The sequence below is a fragment of the Cheilinus undulatus genome, linkage group 2 (assembly GCF_018320785.1).
Source record: "Cheilinus undulatus linkage group 2, ASM1832078v1, whole genome shotgun sequence".
NCBI classification, from domain to species: domain Eukaryota; kingdom Metazoa; phylum Chordata; class Actinopteri; order Labriformes; family Labridae; genus Cheilinus; species Cheilinus undulatus.
Genome location: NC_054866.1, coordinates 49018277 through 49041235, shown reverse-complemented (window position 1 = coordinate 49041235; position 22959 = coordinate 49018277). Strand labels below are relative to the sequence as shown.

At 38.4% G+C, this 22959-nt stretch overlaps 1 protein-coding gene across 2 annotated transcripts in view; it reads right to left on the bottom strand.

Moving 5' to 3' along the window:
- Positions 1-22959, bottom strand: part of LOC121526116 (mitogen-activated protein kinase kinase kinase kinase 5-like) — a 66307-nt gene that overhangs the window by 5831 nt on the left and 37517 nt on the right. The window contains exons 5-29 of one of the 2 annotated variants that reach the window (XM_041812487.1): positions 21782-21837; positions 21595-21642; positions 20960-21002; positions 19595-19667; positions 16561-16692; positions 14350-14412; positions 13462-13543; positions 13060-13176; positions 12841-12922; positions 12488-12540; positions 12088-12134; positions 11956-12000; positions 11093-11113; positions 10957-11002; positions 9985-10141; positions 9486-9586; positions 9293-9334; positions 8683-8761; positions 8514-8590; positions 6875-6935; positions 5074-5176; positions 4912-4970; positions 4515-4618; positions 2171-2348; positions 288-356 (exon numbers count right to left, since the gene is read on the bottom strand). In XM_041812487.1, coding sequence (XP_041668421.1) covers positions 288-356; positions 2171-2348; positions 4515-4618; positions 4912-4970; positions 5074-5176; positions 6875-6935; positions 8514-8590; positions 8683-8761; positions 9293-9334; positions 9486-9586; positions 9985-10141; positions 10957-11002; positions 11093-11113; positions 11956-12000; positions 12088-12134; positions 12488-12540; positions 12841-12922; positions 13060-13176; positions 13462-13543; positions 14350-14412; positions 16561-16692; positions 19595-19667; positions 20960-21002; positions 21595-21642; positions 21782-21837 — 1938 coding nt within the window. The remainder of the gene's footprint in view (positions 1-287; positions 357-2170; positions 2349-4514; positions 4619-4911; positions 4971-5073; positions 5177-6874; positions 6936-8513; positions 8591-8682; positions 8762-9292; positions 9335-9485; positions 9587-9984; positions 10142-10956; positions 11003-11092; positions 11114-11955; positions 12001-12087; positions 12135-12487; positions 12541-12840; positions 12923-13059; positions 13177-13461; positions 13544-14349; positions 14413-16560; positions 16693-19594; positions 19668-20959; positions 21003-21594; positions 21643-21781; positions 21838-22959) is intronic. The other variant, XM_041812496.1, reaches the window with a different exon arrangement.

Below are 22959 nucleotides of genomic sequence, written 5' to 3'. Positions count from 1 at the left end.
ATTACTCTTTGCAGATTTATTTAACATGCAGATTTTGAAGAGTGATGAGTATCTTAAACCTCCTGTCAGAGCCTACAGGTGGAAACTGGGGTGGTATTGGGTTTGAAAGCAAGAACGCAGTGTTAAAGCAGTGGTGGAGCAGAGGTAGAAACAGGAACTCCTAAAGCCTACACTGACCTCCAGTTGGGAGGATGTTTGTCAGCTGAATGGAAGGATGGATGTCATGTGTGAAACCAGCACAGTTTGAGCTGTCTGCCTGTACTAGCAAGGAATCCCATGTTACTTACTTTCCAATAGAACGAGCAGGGAACTACTGTCCAACTGGTTTACTTGAACCACATCTGGACAGGGTCTCTCTGGAAGGAAACAAACATCAAAACATCACAATCAACAAAAGTGACAGAGTAAAGCACAGCTCAAGGTATTCATGTTATTTGCTGTAGTTTTATAACATTTAGTTATTTGTATATTTATTGTTATGGTATTTAAGGAAGCTAAAATATTAAGTTTGACACCATTATTTATAATATCTGAGTACTTATTTTGTCTTCATTTTAATAAAATGAGTAGTTTCATGCCATATGCGTTGCAGGATTTGTTTTTTCCTTACCAGGGACTCAACAGGAAATCTCAAGAGAGAAACACTGGTTTAAATGTAAAGCAGTCTGTTGAATAGAACAAGAAAACTCCATATTTTGACCTTGACATTGACATTGCCTAAGATCCAACCACCTCATGTAACTGTGGCTGGTTTGATTTTGATTTGATTTGATTGATCTCTTTTTAAAGATGTATTTTTGGGCTTTTTGTACCCTTATTCATGGAGAAGAGAAAAGAAGTGGATAGTCAGAAACAGGGATGAGGGAGAAGGAATGACTTGCAGAAAAGCGGCCAAAAGCCGGACTTGAAATCAGGGAGACTGCATGCACCAAAAAAACTTATTTAGGCCATTCAAAGATGTGACACATTTAATTAATTAATTTATTTATTTATTTTGCTCGATTAAAATTTATCCAGTCATATTATTCTTAAATTCTTCTAAAAATGAACTCAAAATAATTGAGTGACACAAAAAAATCTGGTTACTTTATACCAAACACTTAGGTAAAGTCAGTTATCTCTGAGTCACTTCTACTGTCTGAAAGGCTGCGGTAGTTAAACCACAGCTGGACAGATGTGTTCAGGTGTCCCCTGTTGTACAGTGATTACAGCTGGGGTATTTTTGAACATGTTCCTGATGGATTGTTGTCATTTTAATTTTGGACACTTTTGCACCATGGCTGAAGTTATCCACTCAGGTAGTAATTCCCTGTCTGGTTAGAGTTAATATTTCAATGATGTGCTTTTCTTTCTGTTAAAGACTATGCCCTGGATTAGAGTCCATGTCTATGTATTCTCTGGCATTAGGCAACACTAGATAACAACAAAATGCAGCTAAATGAAGCTGTGAAGTTATCGCTCTGATCTCCTCCACATAGCCACCTCCTCCTGCTCCCTCAGATCCTCCTCCTCCATCCACCTCACTGTGCCCTCTGCCCGCCTCAGCACCATGGGGAGCAGAGCTTTAAGCCGCTCTGCATCCGGAATATTGACTCTCTCCCTCTTTTCAAATCTAGACTCAAAACCCACCTGTTCAGGACAGCCTCTTCTTTGTAATTACTTTGTCCTGTTTTATACTTGATAGCTTTCATCTGTTGTTTTACTGTACTTGTTTTTATCTGTAAAGAGACCCTGAGTGTTGAGAAAGGCGCTTATTAATAAAATGTATTATTACTGTTATTATTATTACTATTATTATTAAATGCCATTACCTTATTACCTTACTTAGGCCCATAAAACAGCTGGATAGATTTAGATCAGTCTTAATATTTTATGTTGATAATTGAGTTGGATCAACATAAAATCACTTTGTCTCTGTGAGACAAATTAAGTTTTTCTAGCTATGTCTTCAAGTTTTATTAACCTACCCTTTTTACATTAGACATGTTTAAAATAAACTCAAAGTTTAATGCATAGATGTGTTAAGGTTGAGTTGGAGTCACATACATTTTTCCTGCCAAAATTAAATTAAAAATCCAAATTGAGAGCAAAACCAATGCACCGTTTAGTTTTGTAGCTTCTTTTATTCTCTAGTCTTTAAAATGGACTCTAAAATGCAGTATCATCCTACCTAAGCCAGAGTTTGTGAACCAGGAAGTGTTAGAGTTCAGGTTGATGTACTCTATGGCAACCGGCTGGTTGGGACTGGACCCTCGAGAGACCCCGATACACACCAGCGGGTACTCCTGCTGCGGCACCACCACCATCTCAAACACACGCAGAGGGCTTGGCAGGGGGAAGTCAAAGTGCTGCAGAGGATAGATGACAGTCAGGAGTTTATCTTCCTGTTAGGATGTTCAGCTCTGTGTTATTTTTCCCTCTCACTCAGAGAAGCACACAAAGCAAACGGGTTAAGTGTTTCATTCAAGGACACTTAAACCTGCGACCTTCCTTCCATTGTGTGGTCGATGAGTCTATTCTGAAAACTGTAATCACTTCATGGTCAGAGGTCAACAGCTAACTCATACATTTAATAGTGATTGTAACGTGCTTCATATCCCTGCCAGCAGATGTTTATTTGCTGCTGTCAGTGTTAATGGACCAATAAAACTGGTTTAAACTGGAGACACACAAAGATAAGTCCATTACACAACATCTCATTGTGCATGCTTCTTTTGTATTGCCATAATTAATGTCCTCTATTAGACTAATTGTTGTTTTTCCATCACAGGTGGTTATGTTGTTCCTCTCCTCACCCTCTGCTATTATACAGACTTTAACTGTAGATGTAGCAAACATCTAAAGGAGGAAAAGAGGCAGGGATTTTGTTTTTCTGACACATTTTCATGCAACATTAAATCCAAACAACACAAAGGAAATAAAAATAATGTAAGATAAGATTCAAAAGTAATCAGTAACACTGAAAAGTGTTATTTTTGTTGGATTTACCCACATAAATACAATCAGTCTTTGTTTGCAAAGCGCCCATTCATAACTGAAGTTATCTTTACAGAGAGGGCCTACGTTCATGTGCGTATACAACACAGGTGAGTTGCTATTGTGATGACATCTGTATGTCTTTCTTTTCGCTTTGCAAATAAGCAAAAAATCAATAAATATTGAAAAGACATGACTTATGTAGCTCATAAAAGAGAGACAGAGAGCCTGTGATGTGTCCCTCTGTGTCTCTGCAGACAGGAAATGTTTTTAAAAATTACCTTTTCTGTGTGTAAATATGTCAATATTTAGTTTAGTTAAGTTTTTCTTTATTTTGTATTTTTATCTAATTTTTATCTTTTGTTTTACATTTTAGTTAGGTTTAATTAGTTTACCTGCTGGTTTGTTAATTTAGTTTTTATTTTGCAAAAATGCTTAGTTTCAGATTAGTTTTTATTAGTTTTATTGTTAGTTTTTTCTGCAACATCGCATACCTGCCAGGGGTCAGACCCAAAAGAGCTCATCCCTTTTCATTTTATTTATTCAATTTTGATGTTATACAACTTAAGACCAAAAATTACCACTGTGAAGTCTTCTCCAATCAAATCAGGGGATTTTACTCTCTCCAGGCCTCGGCATATATGTTATTTTATTTCAGTTAGTTTTTCAAAGAATAGAATTCAATTTTAATTCGTTTCTAGGTTTTTGAAAGTTTCGTTTTTGTTTTTTTTTTGTTACTTAAATTTTATTTGCTCGCTTTTACAATAACAACAAAAGCAAAACATACAAACATACAAACAAAGCCTGGTGTCAAAAGAGTAGTCCTTTAAGCCTCCATTAAAGTTGTCCATTCTTTTCATGTTCTGTGAACAGATTTAAAGTTGGTCCATTTTCCCCACTTTTGGGTGCTTGAATCTTGTTGCAACTGTAAAGCATGTGTGAATTTATCCATATCATGTGTTTCTTCCACAATGTCCAGCCAGTTTCTCTGATTAGGGGGTGGGGAATCCTTCTTACACCATTTCCTTGTAACAGCCTTCTTTGATGCCACAAGAAGTATTTCAACCAAGTATCTGTCTTTAGCTTGTGTGTTTTCTTGTGTTAAATTACCCAGGTATAATACCTCAAAAGTCATGGGAAGCTCATATCCTAATATTGCTTTCATCCCTTTCCCACTTCTTCCCAATATTTATATAGTTATTTTCATAAAATACCAGAAAACATGGGTATAATCAACATCCTGCTCTCCACACTTTCTCCAGCTTTTATCACCCCTAGTTCAAGGCTGCCCTTTAAACTAGGGGTGATAAACAATCTGACAATATTCCTCCAGTATCTGGAGCTAGAAGTCCTCATCTGTGTCGTGCACATTACACTCCTGTTCTGTTATTTCCCCTCTTTATTTCCCTTTCCCATTTGTCCCTTATATAAAGAGTTGATGTTGTTCTACTTTTCACCATACTTTGGTTCAAGAAAGCTTAGTTTTTAGTTAGTTTTAGTTAACAGTAATAACCTTGGTCACTGCTTTATGAACGTACCTTGATGAGCATGAATTTGTGCATGGGCTCGTACCACTGCAGCAGCACCACACTGGACTCCAGAGCACAGGCCAGGAACACGCAGCCTCGCACCGTGTTATCTGCTACAGGGAAACAGGAAAGAATACAAGATTTCTGTGAAATAGTAAACTGAGTAGACATCTGTTTCCTTATAGAGTTCAAATCCTCAAATAAACACCAGACAAAGTTGTATTCAGACAGAGTCAGTTCATATTTACAGAGAAGCAGAGGGAAATGGAAGAAATGTAAAGTCTTATCCACAACACTTTAAAGCTTAACATGCACACTTCATACTGCAGTCAAGGGAATGATTCATTAGCATGATTAATATCATAATTAATAATAAAAATATCAGATTATTTTTGCATCATCTCACCAACTGAGCATGTCTTGCAGCCCTTTGTATCTGGTATTTTTGACGTCACTGCAAATTTCCTAAAGGTACAACAGATAGAGTTTTTAATTAACAGAATAGATGTAATTTCTAATGTTAATTTTCAAATTAAAAACTGAGAGCATCAGTAAGTTCCTGTGTTACCTTGGTAACAGTCTGTGAGTCGGCAAGGCAACCATCCTCTGGTCTTTCCGAGCCTGTTCATACAACTCTTTGAGCGAATGGGAGTGAAGCTGTGATGATTTACCTGCAAACACACAATCAGAGGCAGTGGGGAAGAATGAATCAAAAACACTCACATTTATTACAGCAGTCTCTTCAGAGACCTCAAATCAGAACCAGGAATAATTTATCAGTCCCAGGGTGATTAAAAAGAATGCTAGGGCTTGGCAAAAAAATCATCGGTTTCATGGTTATCATTCCAAGAAACACAGAAAAGCAAGTTCTTAACCTCTAGTACTTTGTATCTATTTAAGCTCCAAAATCTGATAAAAATATGGCCTATATTTAAAACCACAACACCTCTTCCCCCTGAATGACACTTTAGACAAAAGTTAATATTCTTTACTGCAGTGCTTCTCAGCCTTTTCAGCCTGCGACCCCCAAAACAAAGGCTCCAGAGACCAGAGACCCCCACTGTGCCTGGAGGTGGTTGAACACTGCCATGCATATTCAAGGATAGTGTAGACAAAGCTGTCCATAAGGGGGATAAAGAGGGAGGTCTCTGGGACCCAGCCAAACTGGGAGCCCGTGGAGGTTAGCAAAACCAAAAAAAAAAAAAATGTGTTAACTGTGGTTAAAATGGGCAAAAAAGGTTATAAAAATGATTGATAGAGGCAATAATGGGTCAACAGAGGCAACAATAGGCAGAAAGTGGCATGAATTGGTTTAGAAGTGGCAGAAAAAGGTGATAGAAAGGGTTTAAAATGGACAAAAATGGGTTTTAAGTGGCAACAATGTTCTAAAATTGGCAAAATTGGTGCTTTAAAGTGATGAAAAAGGGTTGGAATTTGGTAAAACTGGTATAAAGTAGCAACAGCGTAATTTTAAAAATATTCTTAGTGTTTTTAAGGCATCTGGTGACCCCCCCTCAGTGTCTCCCGACCCCCAAGGGGGTCCCGACCCCAAGGTTGAGAACCACTGCTTTACTGTACATCCTCCTAAGACACTAAAACCGATACATATTCTAGATTATTACACTCAAAGAAAAACATTTTAGGACATTGTTTGTTTTAATCTCGATGATTACAGCTCATGAAAATTAAAATTCCACTACCTCAAAATATACTGTGGAAAAGTCCCATTTGCAAAGTTTGTCTGAGTCTTCATTCTCTCACTCTGGTAAGTTCACACAACAACAACAATCATGGGGAAGACTGCTGAGGAAATCTTTTAGGGAAATTTGGGTTTTCTCTGACTTTTTTAATGTTTAAGAAGTGTCCAGGTTTTTTTTTTTTTGATAACGTGTTGGAAATTTAAGGGAATGTTAGGTATGTTTTATGTTTTGGAAGTCTCAAAAAATTTAAATGATATTTTCCATGACTTCCAGCGCTTTTAGTGGATTTTTGGCTCATTCTTGGCCTTGAGAAGTCCTTGTAGTCCATCAACAGGAAAATGACACCATACATTTCCTGCTGACTGAACGGATGGAAAGAAATGTGTTTTTAACTGAAACTACAATCTCCCGATAAATTATTCAAAACAAATATCTTTACTGTCAACTAAGAGTTGTTTGAAGGATAAGTTTTGTTTCCCACTGTTGCTGGGTCCATAAGGAAACAAATTTTGAGCTATTGATTAAAGGGGGCATAGTTTCTAACAAAAATATGTGCCCCTGGCATGTCCGCAATTCACTCAAGTATCAGACCTCATCTTCTTCAAGAAGCTCCAAGAGAACACAGCTCTGTGGCTGAATGAAGCATTTCTTGTTTGTCTTTTGATTTACCTGACACAGACATGAGGACATTACTGATGGTGTAGATCCAGGTACACTTCCCAGGGTACAGCTGAAAGAGAAAGAAGAGACTTCCTGTTATTAACCACATCCTTAAATCCAGAGTCTTAAAAGAAGTCAAAGTTTCTTAAATGTTGGTTTGACTCATTTATGAGTCACTTGTTTAGGGCGGCTGGTTCAAGTAATAGTTTGGTTTTAGAAACACACAAATACTCACATTAGGATTGTTTTTTTGTGTGGTTAAACCTTAGTTCTGTATTTGTATTTTGTATTTTATTTTATTTGAAATATCAAGGTCAGTACATATTATTAAACACTTGCATGTAAATATGTAGGATTGTAGCCAGTGGTTAATTTCCATCCTTTGACCCTGGACAGGTTGATGTTAACAATGTACAATCAATAAAACAGAGGTACAATAGCAATAAAAGGTAGAGAATAAAAGATTGCAAATAAGAATGAAAAGTACAATAAACAACTTTGACAGACAATAAACTCATGACAGATCAGAAAAAAAAAGAAAATCTTGGGGATTTGGCTTGTTAAGTTAAAGTGCCTGTGTGCTAAAGTGCTTTATGTGCTAAAGTGCTTGAGTGCTAGATTTTTTTAAAGTGCTGTTATATATTGCACGTTGCCCTATTGCACTTATTTTGCACACACAGACGTCTGGTTAGCATACATAGGTTTAATTATGTACCCACTATATCACAAAAATTGCATACATAAATTTATGCAAGCATATAAAGTCACTAGAATGCCTAGTTAGTTCTTAGAGAAGCTACTCTGGTGCACGTTTCAACTCAATTTAGATAAGATTAGAATTTAAACCTCTCATCAGAGTTCTTCTATTGTTACATTTTATTAGATGCTTTTTTACCCCCACACTTTAACTCCCTTTGTAATAAATAACTGCAATCTACCTACACCATCTGAATTTTTTTATTTCCTCCCTTTTCCTTTACAAGCTAGCTCATAAACTACCGCCTCATTCATTTTATTTTAAGTCAAACTGTTGAAAAATAATTACACAGCTTTGTAAAAAACAAAAGTTCCAACAGCTGAGCTAGCTTAGCGCTAACTTATTTAATGTTGCATTTAGCTTATGAACTTCTTAATGCTACCTAGAGTATTACCTGACTTATAATGAGCCAGTTTTTTGATAAGTAGAAAGAATTTTTGGAAGTATTTTAGTCCAGACAAACTCGGAAGCTGGAAAATTCCAGGATGTTAGTCAGATACGTCATCCTGATGAATGCCTGCTAAAGTTGGAACTTCAACTTGGAAACTCAGAAGGAATTTCAGCACCCCAAGTCTGACCTATGGTGTAGATGGCATGCCAGAAATGGTTAGTATATTGTGGTTTTCAGTATAAACCAACTGAGTGTGTCACAGGCAATGTGTACTCTAAGTATGTGGTTTTGAAAACAACCATAGACCTCTGTACTGTAGTAGTACTCTTGCAATTAGTGGAGACGCCCTCTACTGGCTATAGGGAAGAGATTTTCAGACCTGGTGTCATTAACATAATTCTTTTTAGGGCCCGTTTCATTCTCCTCCTAACTTTTTCTTTTAATCCAAACTCATTTCAGTTAAAGCCTGATTATTCTCTGTATAAATGATCAAGTCCTACCAGCTCCATCGTGGCCTCTGAGCCACTAAGGTTCAGGGTGTAGATCCCTTCCTCTGCTCCCAGGATGAGATGCTGATCTGATGGAGAGAGAGGAAGCAAAGCTGGTCAGACAAATCAACACAAAAGAGAGAGAGAAGAATTTACTGAGAGCCATGTTTGATGATACAACCTTTGTTAGCCGGGTTTTCCCAGGTCGTAGAGGAGTTTATTTTAAGAGGGCAGCCGTGGAAGATCTTTTTAAAGAAGACCTGCAGAGACACAGGAGGCTTTCAATAATTCATTTTGTCCTCTCTGCACTACTTTCTATAACAGACACACCTGCAGCCGTAATGACAGAAATGACAGAAAACCTGCATCATCTTTGGATAAAAACACCTTCAAACCCAACCCATACCAAACTATATAAACATCTGCATCCTTAGGTATGTTTTCATACACCTGGGATGTTTTATTTGCTAAATACTTTTATAATGTTCTGTTAGTTAATCTGTTTTTCATTCATACTAAACCCAGCATAGCTAATATGCCAAGAATAATGTTTCAGAATAATAAAAGGTGGAAAAATTGGGCTTCTATATTTTCTTTTGGAGACTGATCTCAGAAGTGAAGAATCTTTAAAATTGAAGACATCATAATAAATATGAAGCCTGCTGAATCTGAAGTCATACAGCTTCTCCTGGGTGATAGAAACCTAACACACACACATGAAACACCACACATCACTCAGCAGTGGAGCTGATTTGAAGGAGGAGAAGTCGAGCAGATAAAAGGAAACTCACGGGAGGTTTCTTCATGATGGGACTGAGACACTCAGAGAGGTCCTGAGAACAAACGCCAAGAGTGTGGAGGAGAGAAAATGTGGGTCAGACAAGAAAATGGAGCTAAATATTAGCTTCTGTAGACTTTATGCCGTTTCTGTGTTAGAAACAGGCATGAAAACAAATCCTTTTCTAATTTTGTCTTCTGCCCTACCTTTGACATGACTTGTCGTTTGCGTATGCCTTTAGGAGGGAGCTCTGGAGGAACGAGGCTGGCCGGGGTGTCTTTAAGCTGTACAGGTAACGAAGCTGGGTCTGGACCGTACGGAAATATGAACATATTAAAAACTGTGTGACAACATTTGCAATTCATTTGTAAAGCAGAAAAAAAGCCCCAAAAGACTAACAGAGCAGCACAAAAATTCTTAATGACAGACTTTTTACCCTTTACTTATTTTAGGGCTGTCAATATAAATCCCACTTTAGCAAGATCCACAATATGCCTATTTCTCTACAAATGATGCTGATTGGTCAAATCATTAGGAACAACAGTTTCTGTTAGAAGCTTTGCAATATGAATCGGCCTGATGACTGTCATGGAATCTAGCCATTAGCTTTGCAGGTTAAAAACATTATAAAAACTGAATGAGGACACATCCAGATCACTTTTGTTTTGTGCTCTTATATAACAGTATGAAGGTGAAGCAGCTGACCTGAGTGTCGGGTGGATCGTGGTCTGGGCGTAGGTCTGACGTGAGTCCCACTGGATGTCCTAAGGAGTGGAGATGAGGGGGCATACAGAGAGCAGGGTTTCCTCACCCGGTCGTCATCCCCGGTCACGCTTTCCTCCGAACTGGTCCGCACTTTTGGCTGAACAGAGAAACAAACAGACATCAACACAAGGCAAGGATGGCTGATTCACAGAGCACTAGTCATACATAAAGCAGTTTAAAGGGCTTTACAGGTTAAAAACAGAACATTTATAATATGATGAGCATTAAAAGGCATGGCATAAAGAAAAATGAGACATTTAAATTTATAAAAAAGGAAATTTAACATCAAAAGACAGTAAGAACCATCACCTTAAGCAAAAATGAAACACCAAGCATAATCAAATGTCCTCTGTTTTTAAGGTTAAAGATGAGTTTTGCTGTTCTTGCAGAGATATAATGCTCTGACGCTCCTGGCTGCAGAGTTAAATAACATAAAGTGACAAACTTCTTATCCTAAATACTTGGAATGACAAGAAGGAAGAGGTTTTATATGCTAATGCCAGACCCAAACTGAAACTTCTATCATACAGCTAAGTCTTTTAACTTAATATGATGAAGTGGAAAAACTCCCTCTGAGAAATGCTTTCTTCTTACCATAAAAACTGCCCATTGTCAGTAAAAAATACTGTAGTCCACTTTAAATTTAACACTAAACAAATATCAGTGACCTGACTACAGATGGTCCTTCATTTCAAATTTGTTACAGAGTTGGTACAAGCCTTTCAAATGAGTCTATGCATTCTTGCTTTAATTATCGTTGCCATAATAACTATCACCATTATAATCAGATTAACTGCTAAAACTGTTCTACGGATGTTTACAAAACGTCCTCATAGAATGATATTTTGTAAAAGATAAAGAAAAGCACGTTTCATGTATAGAGGAAGTGTTCTCTGTCAGATCCGTAATCACCTTTGGAGGAAGCGGAGGTGGCGTTTCGTCAGGTGGCATGATAAGACTGTGGGCAGAGAAAGCGTTCATTCAGTCTGACTCACAAATGATAAAACATAGTCCTTAATGAAGATGTGTTTGTGTTCATTACACGCACCTGGAGCCTGTTAATGTTGGACTGAGGAGGGAAAAACAAAGAGAATACATCAGTAAAAATAATTGAAATCACAGAAAACAATCAATGCTATAAAAGAGAAAGAAATGGAAAACGAACCTGAACTTACACAGAGCAGAAAGAAATAACAAAATGACATTTTTTCATAAAGTCATCAGTTTGCCAGACATTTAACTCAGAATCTTACAAAACATGTTAAATTTAGGCTACAGAATTGTTCCATAAAAACCCATCATATACAGTGCATATAGAAAATATTCACCCCCTTGGATGTTTAACTCTTTAATGATTTTATAAACCAATCATGGTCAATATATAATTTTGTCTCCATCCCCTGACTTAGACTTTTCAAGAACCTTTTCTCTTAGTTGTTTGGAGTGTTCTTTTGTCTTCAAGGTGTAATGGTAGCAAGAAATACTGATTAACCAGTGACTGGACATTCCAGACACAGGTGTCTTTATACTACAATCAGAGAGACAAATTCACTGCACTCAGGTGATCCCCATTTCACTAACTGTGAGACTCCTAGGACCAGTTGGCTGAACCTCTGTTGATCTAGGTCAGTCACTTTAAAGAGGGTAAATATTTATATTTTTCACTTATTTTACATTACATACTTTTATTTAATTGACCTTACTTTGTAAAAATCTGTTTTCACTTTGGCATCAAAGAGGTTTTTTGTGTTTTCTTTGTCAAAAAAGCCAAATTATGTTGACCATGATTGATTTACAAAAATTTAAAATGGTCAAACATCCATGGGGTGAATATTTTTTATAGGCACTGTATACTCTCTGGTATTTTTTTATTAAGCATGTATTTGGTGGCATCGTTTAATGTCTTCTTACATATCCACATCATCGTAGTCATCATCTGTGTCTGTGTCCTGATCCCTGAGAGAGAATGAGAAATAAATCTTTATTATTCTATAAAAATACTGGCCGTTAATGGTACTTCATGTCTTTGACTGATCCTGTTACCTCTGTGGACTCTTGCTGCTGTCTGTTGAGTCCAGAGAAGGCCTTAACTGTAAAAAAAACACATGAAATCAGTTGTAAAACGAGTTTTTTTAACGAGGAGGAAAGAAAGAAAAAAAGAAAGCAAGAAAGAAAGACCCTGAAATCTTTTCACACTCCTCCATTCTCCTGACTTTATATAAATATCTCGTTTAGTTTTCAGAGATAGATTCATGTGAAAGGGGTAAACTTGTGGGTTTAAAACAACTCTTTATTTGCACATTTATGCTGTGATTTTGTTTCTCAGTGTTAAAACTGTTAGAGTGTAGAGTAGGTCTGTGTACATACAAATGTACTGCATGTATTTATAAATGTGTCTACAGACACCAGAAGTTTCTGTTTGTATGCATGCAACATATCTCACCGTTGTGTCTGGTGGAACATTCCTCATAGGCCTCCGAGTGTAGATCTGTTCCACTGATGGCAATAACAAAAAGACGTTACACAGTAGAACTCTGCGCATTAACATTTCAGTCATTTTTTTACAAAATATTTCATCCAGAGAGGATTCAATAACAGTGAGAGCAGCATAAATTTATACTCTTTCTTTTATTCTGCAGTATTATATTCAGTGAACAAAGGGCGACAGGAGCAAAACAAAAATGATGGAAAAATCTTTCCTTTCATTCTATTTGAGAAAAACATTCACATAACGCAGACTTATCTAGTCTGAAGTCTGATTGGGTTGGTTAAAGTTTAAATGAAGTGTTGTCTTACTGCTTATGTCTGAGTTTGTCCTCTCTGCCTGATTGTGTTTGTTGATTGACTGGATCCTCTTTAAAGATCCAGGCAACGCCACCTGAAAACAACAAGAAAATATAGTGATATAGTGAACAGTTTGGGGTTTTTTTCAGATCACATTGTGTTTGGTGTTTAAACAAATAGTAAATATCTACCAGGGAACTTTAAACAGTGTGAAATAATCTAGACTAAAACCTCCATGTCCTCGTCTTCTGTCATCAGGTTGGTCTTGAGTTTCTCAGGATTGCGATATTTCTCCAGCAGGTCTTGGGTCAGTTCCTGGTTCAGACACTGCTGCGTCAGAAACATGTGCTGCAGAGAAGAGACAAGGAGCAAAAGTTGAAGAAAAAGAGCATTACTGGAGCAGAATGACTGATTCATAATGCCATCACTAGACTGACACTAAATAAACCTTAAAGGGGACATATTTTGCAAAAATCACTTTTTCAGGCATTACTAACAAAAATATGTGCCCCTGGCCTGTCCACAATACCCTCAAGTACCAGAAAAGACCATTATAGACTTGTCTTAAAGGGGTAAAATATGTCCCCTTGAAATGAAGTTATACGTCATTATATGTTATTGATCAGAACTCACAGAGAGCATCTTGGAGGCGCTGGGTCTCTTCTTTGGGTTCCTAACCAACATGGCCTTCACAAAGTTATAAAACATGGATGACCTGCAGACAGGAGTGATGGCTTTATAAGGCATAAAACTTTATAAAAGGAAGCACACTATTCTTTATAAACCAACAGTAAAAATATGTGATGGATGATTTAATTAAGACCATCGGCTTATAAAGCATGCCAGCAGGGTGTTTTTCGATCTTCTTTACATGCGCTTTGTTGACTCCTGGTGGCTTGAATCAACTGTAATATTCTTCTAATTAGTGTGCTGTGTGTGCTGTGGTTGGTGCCGTTATACTAAAGTGAAAGTGAAAATGCTTTCGGTGGTATAAATGATGCAATAATCATACTTAGGCTACCAAGGTGGGTAAGTGTGAGCAATTTGTCACTGATAATGTTCCAACCTTTAATGCTGTTAGAAATTTCATATTCAAATATAAGTGTAGGTCACCTGAGTCTAAAAATGTATTCATGATAGCTTTATCTCAGCTGTCATACAAGGGACACTCGTTGTCAGATAAGGACTGGGATCATATAAAGGCAGAGGCAACTGCAAAAGACTGACTCTATCTTTCAAAGCTAACACCAGCTGTTAGCATCAACAGACAAAATGCCCACAGAGTGCTGTTATTTTTGGCTGCTATGAGGACAGTAGGGACCTATGTATCTGAGATAAAGTTAAAAGAAAGTTTGAAATTATATTCTCATTATTTTCCAAACAAAACACTTGGTTTCAATAATCACACATCATCACTTTGAAATGAAAGAACGACTTCATAAAGCTTAAATGATATTGTATAAAGTCTTTCCTATGTTGATTATAGAAAATGAATGGTTGCTGTGTGTGTTATTCATTCACCACTTAGATTTGTCCTTCAGTTTAGGAGGCTGGTAGCCGCTCTTGGACATGAGAAACAGGACCCTGAAGGAAAAATGAAAAGAGCACAATTAGTGAGAACCAGTCAGTTCTGTGTCATGTTTTCTTCAGCAAAGTGAAGATGTACTTTGTGTGATTCTATCTGTGCAGGTTTTTAAAAATGAATATAAAAGTCCTGGATAAGTGGGTTTTCTATAAAGTATGACAGCTGTCAATAGTGAGCATGTCAGAGCCAAACTAGTTTCTCTGCTATCCCTAAGACGTAACATTTAAAGTTTACTGTGGGTGACGCTGTTCTGCCTCAATCAACGTATGAAAGACTGAGTCATAACCTAGATGAGACGTAAACTCAGGCTGTTACAGCCCACAAACTTGTGTGTGGAATTTTGTTCGTTTTTGCAACAGATTTTTATTCAAACCAGTGAACTGAAGGGCCGAAAAGGGGGGAAAATATAGGCTGCAAACTTAAGGAAACTGTGTCTTAGTTAAGCATCTCAATAGTGCGGGTTTAACTTTCCCTTTTACACTAGAACCGCCATCGGGTAAAATCTACCTAAGGCTGCTCTTAGATGGTCTCTAACTTTGAATTAATACAACTTTTAAGTCTATTAGTCACTGGCTTTTCCCAAAAGTTTGTAGGGTAGCACCTGGCGTCATAAAAATTGTTTGCATTACTCCAAATGTTATAAATGGCTATTTATATCTCGAACAACCATGCAGATAAAATTGACCCCATAAGAAATCACTGATTTTCCACTCTGTGTAATTTCATGCTAGCAGATAAACAATAGATGTCGCTATGAAAACGCATATTCTTTGCTGCTACACTGCTTAAGTCATAGAAAAACCTTTAACATTGATACCCCTGGCAAAAACAGAGATTCATTTTTGTGAATGCCAATAAATTTGCTCAGTGCTTTTAGTGGAAAAGAATCTGATGTTAGTGAGATTTCAGACTGAATGATCTGTTTGAAGATAGTTTTGGATATAATGGATCATAATCCACCTGCTGATCCAAGTCTCTTTTGTGGTGAACAAGCTGGTCACTGTCTGGTTTATTAATGAAAATGAATGCACTCTAATAGCGGGTCAATTTTACCTGCTGGCTGTTTTAGGTATACAGAGACCCTGGCTGCTTCTGGTGTTAGAAGTGCATTAGTAGGACAAACAATAGAAGCAGAACTCTTTTTAAATCATCAGAGAATAATCAAAATAATAATGATAATAATTTTATATAATAATTTAAAAATTAGATGACATTAATTTTTGTGATTTTGGATAGAACTGCGAAGAGACCGCGACCCAAAAATAGCAGCAGCAGCCATTTTCTCAGTTTTATCTATGATTTCAATTCTTCTTGTTTAAGGCTCTTTGAGGATCTTTTCCTGTACAGGTGTAAGAAGGATTTTATGATTTGAAAATAAATTTCATTTTGCTGTTAATCATTAGCCGTCGACTGTATCATACTCATATTTGCAGCAGAAAATGTTTGACACCTTCCTGGCAGCAGCATTCACAAGCATTAAAAATATCTTTAAAGAAATAATTATGTCTTCTTGCTGATGGTTGTTTGCTTTTGTAGCTAGGAGAAAAACAATAAAGGAAGCAGCATTAATGCGGGATGTTTCATAACCAGCTTAAAATATCACAGGAGCTTTTAGTTGAGTAACAAGTCTGATGACTTCACTCTTTTGTCTGACAACCAGTCGTTGCAGCTATATCCCTGAAACTACTGACTCATTAATCTCCGTAAACTTCTGATTTCCCGTTTTCTTCTAGATTTGAAAAGTCCCCGTGCAGAGTGAGCCGTGGCAAGGAGATTCCTACAGATACAGTATGCTGAACACAAAGTGATGCTGATGTGTTTCTAACCTGCAAGAAAAAGCTTCCTTAAAAAAAACTGGCTGTGAGTGATGTGCTTTTTGTATAAAAACACAAACAGCTCCTGATTCTGATTGGTCAGATGATGCAACTATCACAATACCTTAGCCATACAGGCCGCTAAAAGGAGTAAAGTAACTTTTCTTAAACATGAACCCAGAGAGAAGTGTTTTGCTGTAGGTCAAGACAAACTCAATGTGTGATCTTTTAATGCTGCTGTGAGGCAGAGAGGAAATATTTCGTAACTTATATCTGTGTCAGTTTTTGTGGAGGTGTAGACAGGTGAGTTTGAGTCACTCTGTGTCTTTTTACCGTAATGGGTGGACATCAAACATCGGCGGCTGTAGCTCTGCCAGCTCGATGGCTGTGATTCCCACTGACCAGATGTCACAGAGTTCATTGTAGCCGCCCTTGATCTCCACCGCTGCCACCTCTGGTGCCATCCTGAGGACAGGAGGGGAACAGCAGTGAGTAAGGAGGTATTTACTCTAAACAGGTGAAGAGGAGATATTTCATCAGCCTGAAGAACAGTTTAAAGAGAAACTTGACAGATGGCAAATACTATTCTGAATCATCATTTAAGATTCAAAACTAAAGTATACACATAAAATGCAACTACAAGATAGACATAAGTCACACTATGTCAAAGTAACTATGGTAACTACATTTTAGTCAGTCAACTCATGTTTGTAATTGCTGAAGCATTTATTCTGGCAGTATGTTTGGCGTAAGTCTCCAACTTCATCACAGATTTATTCAACATGCAGGATCTGAGGAGTGATGAGGTAACATCTTAAAACCCACGGTGGAGCCTACAGGTGGATGCTGGGGTGAAGGTGGGTTGAAAGCGAGAGCACGGTGCTGATTCAGGGCAGAGCTGGCAATTGCAGAGCAGAGGAAGAGACCGGAAATCTTGCAGCTTATATAAACCACTGAATTAGTAGGATGTGTGTCATGTGATTTGATTATGATGCATGTCAGGTGTGAATCATTAAGCTCGGCTGTGACAGCCTGATCGAGCTGCAGGCATTGTATTCTTTCACGAATGCAATTACAGTTCAAATGGTGTATAACTTGAATATCTAACTTGTTGTGAGACCATAACTCCAAAAACTTAATTGTGATTCTTGCAGTTTCTGAGAGACAGCCTTTTTCTTATAATGAAATATTTTTTGCACACAAGATAAATGTGTTCCTAAAATATAATCATGTTAAAGACAAGAGTCCCATGTGACTAAAGAATAAAGAGACTGAGAAAAACTCAAGCTGTTTGAACAAATTTTCTAATTTTAGTTCCAGGCTTATATTGCTTCTATGCATGTGTAAAATTTTTTTAAAAACTACGATACTAGATCAACAACACTACAAAGAATATTTACTAAAGGTACTCTACTGTTTGACAAACCATTCCCTTATTCATGAAACTGTGTAAGAGATGTGTGAAATACGTGAAGTAGTCAATAAGTTTGATGCAAGTTTATGTGCACTTTGCAACATCAACCTTTCGTCCTGTAGTGCTCTGGCCATCATCCAGGCCTGCGCCAGGCCCATGCCCCATCTCTCCAGGTATCCTCCCAGCTGCCTCCTCCACGATACACATGGTTGCCCCCCGAAGTCTGGACCAGCCTACTGAATCCTGGATGCCCAGTATGGGGTGAGCTGGATCAGGCCCAGGGAACCACGCAAGGTGCCTATAAAAGCAAAGCTGCCATCCCTGTATCAAGCAGCTGACCCTTCCAATCTTCGCTCTCCTGAAACACGTCAGCATTACACACACGGTCTTGCCAGTGATACCCAAAGATCTGCCAAAGAGAAGCTGTCACAAAGGAGTCCAGTCAGTACCTCTGGCCACCAGTCAACATCCAGTCCTCACAAGAGTACAGTAAGATTGGAAGGACCAAGGACCAAAAGATTCTGATACTGGGAAGGCAATACTGTCTTGCTCAGCAAACCCATCACTTCACATGCGAGTCCAAGTCTGCAGTTGATCTCAGCCTTGTTGCTCCTCAACTTCCATGGTCTCACCATTCACAAACACAGATCCGATGGCAGCATCCAAGGCATCCCCAAATGCCTGGATCTTTGTTTTGGCCCTGGAGATGTGCATGTCGGACGCTTCAGCCTCCTCACTCAACAAGATAAGAGCCCCTAGAAGGACATCTACAGTCTCCATAAGGATCACAACAGTCGAGATCAGTGATCTGGAAATCCCCCAATGACACACCACAGTTCACTGTCCCTGTTACCCATGCCATTATCCAGTCCACACAGGTAATGAAGAGCATAAGGGCTAAGACACACCCCTGCCTCACACCAGAATCAACTGGGAAGAAGTCAGAGGTGGAACCAACACACCTAACAGCACTCTGTACAAAAATACAGACCATACATCAGCTGGATGAGCAAATGTAGGATCATACAAGAGCTCCAGAATCCTCCAGAAGGCATCTCTCACCGAGTCAAACACCTTCTAGAAGTAAACCTAAGCTGCAAGCAAACCTCTTTTGAATTACTGAAAGCATTCAGTGAGGACATATCATTTATTTATTTCCTCAAACTTGCTCTGTTTTTGGCAAAAGTGCCTTCATTTTATTTATCTAAAAGGGACAGAGCACATTAATGTGACAAGCTTCATGAGTTAGTTCAGGCAGTAATTCTGAGCACAACGATTCACACCTGACATCTATTAATCAAATCATATGACTCCCATCCTCCTAATTCAGTGGCCTATTTAAGCTGCAAGATTTCCTGTCTCTTCCTCTGCTCAATCGCCTACTGCCTGGTTCGGCACTGTGCTCTCGCTTCAACCCACCTCCACCCCAGCATCCACCTGTTGGCTCCAACGGGGGGTTTAAGATGTTCTCTCATCACTCCTCAATTCTGCATGTAAGATTTATCGGCGAGGAGTGATGAAGTCGGAGCCTGATGCCAAACTATGCTATGCTATGCTACCATAATAAATGCTTAAAAAAATCGCACACGTGAATTGACTGACTGAAATGAACATAAGCCTAAAAGACAAATGTAAACATGCCGGAGTTAGCAATACTGCTAATTTCCATCTGTAATGTTTCGTTCCTTCATCACGGTCTGAGCTACAGGGTAAACCAGAGCATCTCATTAGCATGGATGACCTCAAAACCATTTAACCACGTACCTGCTTCTTCCTGCTTAACACTGCTAATATCTGACGTCATTTCTATTCTGTGGTCTGTTGTGAAACTTTTGTGCTGCCATTTCAGCCCGGACTGCCTCCAAAAAAGATTTTATATCTCAATAGGAATGTTTCCTGACAAAATGAAGGTTAATAAAAAATAATAGAAATAATCTCCTGGTTTCAGCTTACCAGTATGGCGTCCCAATGAAGGACATCCGCCGTGCCAGAGTGGCCGTGATCTGAGCTGAGATCCCAAAGTCAGCTGCCCAACAGAGGAAAAGAAAAGATTTTCATTAAACCACATAGCCACTTAATCTGACTGAATAAAAATCCTTTAAAATACTTGTTAGTGACTAAATATTCTAATGTTGGAGATGATATAAACCTTAAAGTAGTCCAAAATCAGTTGTTTAAAGAAAATCCACCTCAATGTTTTATTTAAACAGATAAAATAATTAGTGCTACAAAACTAAAAGTTCTCACACATCTGGAGTTCATTAAACATATCAAAATGTTTTTAATTTTTTAAGAACTAGTGCTATTTCAGGATTTGCTTAAAGGCTTTTTACACCTTTGTTTGAGAGCACAGAGCAAGACTGAAGCTGCAGGTTGGACTTGAAGCCATGCCACTTTAGCATCCACACATCAGATTTAAGCTAACCACTAGGCCATCAGTGTCTCAACACTAGTTGTGTTTTTAAAGGGGACATATTATACAAAAATCACCTTTTCAGGCTTTTCTAATAAGACTATGTGCCCCTGACCTGTCCACAAGACCAGAAAAATCCATTCTCTTCCCTTCTCTCTTTCTCCACCTTTCAGAAAATGTGTGCTGAAACAAGCTGTTCTCAGATTTCCCCCTCATGATGTCATGTGAGGAGTTAGCCCCGCCCCCAGGTTCGGTTGGCCCTCCCTGCTTTGAAGAAAGTTCTGCCCTCTTCTCCTGATCCTCCTCTAAACTGCCAGCAGAAGAGTCATGTCCATTAAGCCACATCCATCTTGAGAGGGCGGAGTCAGGGGTGGAGTTAGACAGCTCATTAACATTTAAAGCCACAGACACAGGACATAGAAACAGCTCATTCTGAGCAGGGCTCAAGAATCCAATACTGGAGTGTTTTTTTCAGCAACAAACTTTACAGGCATGCTTTGGGGACTGCTGAGACCAATATAAACTTGTCTTAAAAGGGTAAAATATGTCCCGTTTAAAGCACAAAGAAATATCCCAATGGAAATTTCACATGCAGTTGTTCTATCTTAGTTGGAAGAGTGTATTCATAAAAAAATTAAAAGGAAAATGACTTCCCTTGACAGTAGTTTGCGTGCGCATGAAACAACATTCAGCAGCAAAATAGGTACCGTCTAACTCAGACTAAAACAAATCAACCTCTAAACCAGCGGGAAACAGCGCTGAGGCCGACTCAGTCCCTCAACAACATTCACATCAGCCGTGTTTTAACGCTGCAACAGAGGACGTTAACTGAGTCGTCTCTCTGCGATGGGTGACTCATCTGAACCACATGGGCACAGCGCAGAGCGGAGCAAACATCCACCCACCCAGCTTGACCTCGCCCTGATCATTGAGGAGGATGTTGGCACCCTGGAGACAGAAGAGGAGAGAGACATGAAACACAAACAAACAGAGAAGGCTCCTTTAACCACTCGCTGATCTTCAAGTGAACCCACTCATGATGGAAATCAGACATCTGCTCACCCTAAAAGTCTCATTAAAAGTTTATATGACTGCCTTTGGTTCCTCGTTTACAGTCTCTCATTATATTCTCTTAATTATCTGCTAATTCCCAGATACATTAAGCTCTATTTAAATATGAATCTTTAACCCTGGATGCTAATGTGCAGACTTACGCTTTGGTTTCCTAATAGTGGAAGTTTAGAAACTTGGAACTTCCACATTTATTAATCGTGAAAATTTAATTTGAGATTATCTTTACACTCGCTATGATTTATAAAAATATGCAGATTATTTTACTGTGATTTTTCAGGTGAATTTTTTTATCTTCTCTGAAGTGTTTGCTGAGTTCCTGTTTACATCTCTCTGCTGCTGCTGCTGCAGTGACCCAATTTAGCTAACAGCCAAGTCTCATCTACGACAGTTAAACATGCAAAGAAATGCAAAATATGTGTAAACAAAAATACAAACATCCTAAATGATCAATGTCTGAGATGTTTACCTTGATGTCTCTGTGGATTTTCTTCTGTCCATGCAGGTAGTCCAGGCCCTGGTCATACAAACATACATATACATACATACATAAAACTGTTGTAACCAATTCAAATGTTTGATTTTTTTTGTGCTATATCAGGAGTAGTGTCTTTCACATTGTTCATTCAAAGGTATGGTACTCAGTGTGGCCTCACCTGTAGCATCTCCCTGCAGATGTAGGCGATCTGTGGCTCTGATAGAGGACCAGTCACTGTGAAACACAAGCACACTTACTCTATGTAGAAACTGTTTAATGACAAAGTAGGATTAGCCTCCAGGAGGTGACAAGAGAAAGAAAACCTGAGTGATCACATAGTGACATGGCTGTGTGATGTATGGCATAGACATTTGCAGAACACTGTGGACATTATTTAGTGTATAAACTCAGTGGAAAATCTTATGACCAATGCTGCAGCCACAAATTAAACTACAAACTTCTCTGCTCAGGATGTGTCAAAGAGGATGAAAGGAAAGTTGCAGGCTTTTAAAGGTTGGGTCTTTAAAAACCCTGTAAAGTGAAATCCAAAGTTTTTGTCTTAACACATTAGATATGTTGGAATATGGTAAACATGTGAAAACACTGAGATCTACATGTGACTGAATTTTGGGTTTAGACCGTCTATAACCTCCTATGTCCCAGCATCCTCATAGAAGGATGTTAAATTTTAGATTCGTGGACTCTTTGTCTTCCATCTTGTCATCAGTGTCCATTCAAGATGGCTGCCATTCTATCCAAAAATCTCGGCAGCCACTATTGACACAAAACTGTTTAAGCTTTAAAAAAATCTCCTCAAATTGCATGATTGAACTTGTTTGGTATTGTATGTAGTTTTATATGGCATGCAAATTTGCTTGTGGCCTGATTCGAATCTTCGAATCAGTTGTGCAGGTTTAACCTGCAAATTACAACCAGCTTCATCCGAGGATAATGAGGTGGTAGCTAAGGACGGGGTTTAGTTGTACTCAAAGCCGTTTGCAATGGCTGCCTCCAGTGCGGTGATTAGCTCGGATATAGCTCTAGTGACGCTTCAATTTTATCAGAACTTGACCACGTTTCTGCATGAGATAAAGAACAAAGCAACACTAAAAGCTTTTTGTGTTGGGAAAGAGGTTTTTGCTCTTCTGCTGACCTGCTTTGGCATGAGTGTTGATAGTCATGGTGGAAAGGGTTGGCTGTTGTGTCAGTGGGTATATATGGCTGCTAGTGGAGTGGATTAGCTTGGACTTAGCCACAGTGGCTGATTTGTAGAGCTGGACAACATTTCTTTATTAAAACAAGAGAAGAGAGCAACACCGAAAGGTTTTCATGGCAGAAAAGATGTTTTCGGTCTTC